Here is a 5530-nt window from a genome sequence, read left to right on the forward strand (position 1 = left end):
GCTAAAACATGTCATAGTATGTTAAAGGAGCTTATTTAAAAAAAAAAAAACTAAATTGAAACAATTTAATTTTCAGAAAAAAAAACTTAAACATAATTGTTGTTTGTATTGCTGAGCATTATAAGTTTCAATGGCCACGGCTAGTTTGCACAAATTCCATTTGTTCCACACATTCAAAAGCATGCTGTTATTTCCGCGTTTGCCTCCTTATCGCTTTGTCATCGACGCCTCTCCTCTCCTTTCCTTCCTCGCAACGTGCCATCGCCTAAGCTTTGACACGCTGACGAGCATATTCGAGCGCCGCTGCTAGTATACGCTTCTCCAACACGCGATACTCCAGCACCATCGCCTCCACGTAGCAGAAATACAACTCGCCTTTCTTGTATGCAGCCAGCTGCTCCTCGTCCGCCTCCAGCGTGGTGGGAAAGACGCGCAGCAACAGCATTAGACGTGTCTGCAAGTACTGCCATGTCTTCGATTCGAGCGTTGTCTCGAGCGCGCAGTCGATATGCAACAGATCCATGGCACGTTCGGAGGTAATCCAGTGTTCCAGCTGCTGTGCGTTCATGTTGAAAACGCGCACGAATGCCAGCAACTGAGGTGATATGTAGGTGGGCGGAGGCAATACTTTCAAGTCGGTATTCTTTGTTATCTGCATGAGCAGAAGTAGTTTGGCGCGTTGCTCGAAGAGCGGATCCGAAGTGCCCAGACCGAGTTTGATGCAGATATAATCCTTCGGATTGGTGGGGTTGATAAAGCTGTGTGTTGGTGTGTGTGGCGGAGAGAGGGAGAAATAAAGATATAGAGAAAGAGTGGTGTTGTTTATAAAAAAAATTGCTAAGTTAAGCTGATGATTTTGGTGCAATGAAGTAGTGGGAAGATGCGCAACCAAAAGCTCTGCGTGTACAATGAAGTTGGGACGAAATAAGAGCGAGGGGAGTTTTCGCAAATATCCACAAATTGGACGCTTTATATCGCTTGGATTAGTGGGAAATGGCGATCAAAATTGTGGCTTCCAATAAACTTTCCGCATTCACCGAGTATAACGTTCGTCAAACCACAGAAAGAACAGTATGAACTACTGTGAAAACGATGCTCGAATCCCCTCTTAGACTGCCACTCTGTGGACGGTTAAAAAATCCACAAATTGGTGAAGTAGATTTTTGCATTGAATACTATACTACGGTTATTGACATGGCCTTCGCCGATTTTGAGAGCTATATAAATAGTACACTGTGGAGATTTAGTGGCGATTTCTCTCCAGTGGTTTACCCCATGCAGGGGTTTCTTTAAGATCTCAAGCGTTCGTTATGCTAGAATTGGGTTTTTATTATCTAATGCACGGTAGCCCAAAGGTCCACCACCGACCTCGATAGGCAACTTCAAACAAGAAAATTTTTTCGCCTTTTGACAGGCAATGGCAGTTCTTCGAGTGTATTTCTAGCATGGAAAATTTATCTCACAAAATCTAATTACACTTTTATGTCAATAAATTCTGAGATCAACAATCACATCGAGTTTCAAGGCGGACCTCAATAATTTTCTTTTTTATTCGCCAATGGGCCAACGTCCAGTTATCGTGGCATTTTCCCGACCTCTGTCTTGGCTTAGGGTGTTACTACTATTATGTATTTATGTATTTTTTGTACCGTACTGCCTTATCACATTCCTTTTCAAAACCTTTTCTGTTCAAGAATATCTTTTCCAACTAGGTGGAGTACTAAATTTGTTTTCTATTGCATACCTGAAGGTCTCATTGTGGTTCTAACTGTAATTGCCTGTGTTTTCAATACACCTACTCATACACGTATTCGCAGTTAGTTACGAGGCATCTTGCCCAGTTTTTTCGGAACAAAAAAAACGTGAACTCAAGAAAAACGCTGATCATTTTTTCTCTCAGTTCTTTCAGCCTAAATTAATAGAGTTTTAAGGAGGTAAAAGTTTCCATAAAGCTTTCGAACAGTTAGATCAGCGTTCCGTGTACCATTTACTACTTTCTCTACATTCAATTTGTACAGCTGAGAGCGCTTTTAGGTTAAATATGTATTAGGTGAATGATCGTAATTGGAGGCGATGTGGATTAGGTGCAAGTATTGAGTATAAAGAAATACAATTTCACTCCACTTACCCGTTATGAATCATCAGATCAGCATTGGCACGATCACCGTAGTGTATAAATATTTGCTCGCCAGCTTTGAAATCCGACTGAGCGGCACTCTCCATCTCCTGTGTGCCAACATTGAAGAACGAAGTTACACGTCCTTGACGATGATTTGCCATATCCCAAAAGGGTATGAGCGCAGCAATGTTATCAGGTTGGTCTTGACTAGTATCGTCGCCATTGGCGGTGGCAGCATTAAGTGGACGAGAGCGTGGAATCATATTCTCGCGCGTCATGACAGTGGAGACAGCCCAGCTGAAAGGGATGACAAAAAAAAGGAAAAAAAATGAAAGTAAGTTAAGGTGATTTATTAGGGTGTCTAGGCAAAGGAGTGTTGCTTAAAAGCTAACCCTTTTGCAGTCCTTTGAGTTTACTAAGTGCCGACAAGCGCTTATCGTATAAATCCCTGCAAACAAACCGCAAAAATATGCGGCTAAGTAGAAAGCAAAGTTGACTGACAACGGTATTTTATTTTACCTTTCTCACGCGCGTTTTTTCAGTATTTTTTTTTTTGTTAACTTGTCTGCTGGCTGACCATTTGAGTGTAAATCCACAGTAAACACCTTCTTCCATTAACTACAAAAGCTCTGCCGTTTGCCACTTTCACTTAACTGTGTCTTCGACTACCCTTAGTGGCCGCAAGCAGCGCTGCCTACAAAACTGGGTCAGCCGCAAGTTCGGCGGCTAAAGCCACAAAGCAACGGAAACAGGAGCGCCGCCAAAGCGACAAAGAGAATGCGAGAGATAAAGTGAATAAATATTTCTTTCAAAGTAAACGTTAAACGTATATAAAAGCCTCATTAAAAGCAGTTCACTTGTCTGTAGACTGAAAGTCTATGCTGCTGGGCGCCTAAAAGTAGGCAACACTGTACATAATTTCCGCGATTAAATTAATTAAATGGCGCATGAATTTTTCAATTAAAATGTAAAGAAAAGCCTCAAACCAAAAAAAAAAACATCGGGCACAATTCCGGAGAAACTTTAAATGAAAGGCAGGGAAGGACAGCGAGGTCGGTAGTAAACAAATGCGGTGGCGCGCATACAAGCAGGCTGAAAGTCAGCAACGGCGGCACACGGACGCTCCTTTTTAAATTTTTGCGCGCACGACATGCCTGGACTGAACGCAATACGCACAAAAGAAAGTTTCACTCATCTACTACTTCATCATCTGCGTCTTTGTCTAGTCCTTTTCTTTTGGGTTTCTTCTCGCATGGCTTGCCTCAACTCAGCCACATTGATTTATGGCATTGAAAATGCCGGCAGACTGTTTGCTCGGCTCTACTTGCGGGCGCAAACGGCACGCGCTTCGGCACTTCTCCGCTTAATTCTGTTTACTTTGAGCACACAATGCATACCTTAAGGCACGGCTTGGCGCGTGTGTAAGCGTTTTATTGTTGCACAAAATGGCTGTTCCTGCCTTATCTTTCCTGATTTTTGCTTTTAACTGCCCCAACCACATTTTGCTTTCTTTCTTTTCTCTTTGCTTTTGTTTTCCCGCATTTTTTCTTTTTAAACTTGAGAAAGAAAATTTTCACTCACTTCTTACTGCCTGATTTATGATGCGAAAGTGTAGTTTTACTTCCGCACACAGACACACTCACATTCGGAACACTTATACATACGAACATACACAAAAAAAAATATGTAGCAGTATTTTATTGCCGAGCGGCGTAAGAAAACACTTTTGAAAGGCATACTTTTAGGTAGTAAACGTGCAGCATAAAACTGTCAGGCGAGTTTTTTGCCACTTTTTTTTGTTTTATTTTCTGTGATGGCAAATTCTCTTTTTTTTACATTAGCACCGCGATGATTTGTGGAAACGCTGAAAGGCGCGTGGCCGCGGAATTGAAAACAATTTGAATTTATATGTGACAGCAAATTTGTGAAGCATACTTTTTGGCATTGTGATAGCATATATGCCATGTGACGGTAAATGCACTGATTATAATTTACGGCAGTTGAGTTGGAAAATTTGGTATTGCGGAAATGTGCCAATTTTTCGTGAAGGACATCATGAATACTTTATTTTTAAGTGGATTTCGAATATAAGAAATGTGAAAGCAATTGGATTGTAACAGCATGAAATATTAGCCAAGAAAATGTACGGTCAAGTCCATATATTAAATTCCGTGCTAGAATATCCTTATAATCCTGCCTATGGAATAGCATGATCAAGTGACAAAATGCCACTTATCTAACGGTTGAACAAAAATTTTGAGCATCTTCGTAACCGCGATAGGATTTTATTGGCAAACAGCTTCTTAATGGCATGTCTGCGCAAATGACACCTCGACGTTTGAGAGAAATTTCTTCCTCATTATTCCCTCTCCTCTCTCCCCCTCTGTGTCTCTTCTCTCTATCTCTCTATCTCTCTCTCTCTCTTTCTGTCTCTTTCGCTCTTTTTGTCTATTTCGCTCTTTCTGTCTCTTTCGCTCTTTTTTCTATTTCGCTCTTTCTGTCTCTTTCGCTCTTTCTGTTATTTATTTTTAAATAAATGTTTGGTATGTACTTTTATAGCTTATTATAAATTGAAAGCTGCTAAGAAATCGCGTTGATTTTTTATAATTTTTTTTCGGACGGTCTTATGCACTTTTCTTCATATAAAAATTTACTTTATATGGAAGAAAATGCGTGATACCGCCAGCAAAAAAAATATCAAAAGTCAACGCGAATCACAACGTCAAACTTCCTCTTCATTGTACTAGAATTTAAAATGCTACAAAACTGCATACCAAAAATACTTTAGAAATTAAAATTAAAATGCTTGGAGTTGGGATGAAAAGTTTGCGAAATTTGTATAAGTTTGGTACAAAGTCTGAAACTTGCATTTATAGGGTACTTGTCAAAACCGTTCAAAATGTTGATGTGCTATCGTTTTGTCGCGGGCTGTACAAACGAGAGACTAACAGCCGGTTTCACCACCAATTTAAATGGAAAATGATTTTTTATTTGCTGTCAATTTCCATAAATAAAATAATTTTTCACTTAAATTGTTTTCGTGAAATTGACCTAACTACAAATACATATGTACTTAAAAAAATAATAATTTTATACTTAAATCAAGCCCAAATCAATAATTTTTGAAAATTAATACACGATTATTGATATTTTTAGAACGTTTGCGACTGAAGTCATTTTAAAACTTTAAGAACGAAAAGTAAATAATTTAATCCAATTCGGATTTGTTTTTAGAACACAATTTTCTCTGAGTGTAAGTCTGCACAAATTTCACCTCAATTTCACGCATTGAACAAAATACATTTCCAATCTGTTCTAAATCCGATTTATTTACACAAAACCTATTATTTTCTAATAGATAATGGCCATAAAATTTACTATTGCAAAAATTATTTAATTAGGACCTTTTGC

The 5530-nt window shown here is 39.2% G+C and overlaps 1 protein-coding gene across 1 annotated transcript; it reads right to left on the minus strand.

Annotated features, from left to right (window-relative positions):
- Positions 1-28: 28 nt before the first annotated feature.
- Positions 29-2441, minus strand: LOC118754488 (actin-histidine N-methyltransferase-like). The gene is made up of 2 exons (XM_036489361.1): positions 2129-2441; positions 29-758 (listed from the first exon to the last, which is right to left on the minus strand). Exons 1-2 carry the CDS (start codon positions 2395-2397, stop codon positions 266-268), a joined length of 762 nt encoding a protein of 253 aa, XP_036345254.1. The 5' UTR covers positions 2398-2441; the 3' UTR covers positions 29-265.
- Between the last annotated feature and the right edge of the window lie 3089 nt (positions 2442-5530).

Source organism: Rhagoletis pomonella, unplaced genomic scaffold, assembly GCF_013731165.1.
Source record: "Rhagoletis pomonella isolate Grant_MI unplaced genomic scaffold, Rhpom_1.0 Rhpom_scaffold_04001, whole genome shotgun sequence".
Lineage (NCBI taxonomy): Eukaryota > Metazoa > Arthropoda > Insecta > Diptera > Tephritidae > Rhagoletis > Rhagoletis pomonella.

Bases quoted from the DNA above. Each gene is read 5' to 3' on its own strand.
- LOC118754488 (XM_036489361.1), bottom strand. From the start codon at position 2,397: ATGACGCGCGAGAATATGATTCCACGCTCTCGTCCACTTAATGCTGCC. The intron at 759-2,128 runs GTAAGTGGAGTG...ACCAACACACAG, and splicing joins GATCTGATGATTCATAACGG to CTTTATCAACCCCACCAATC.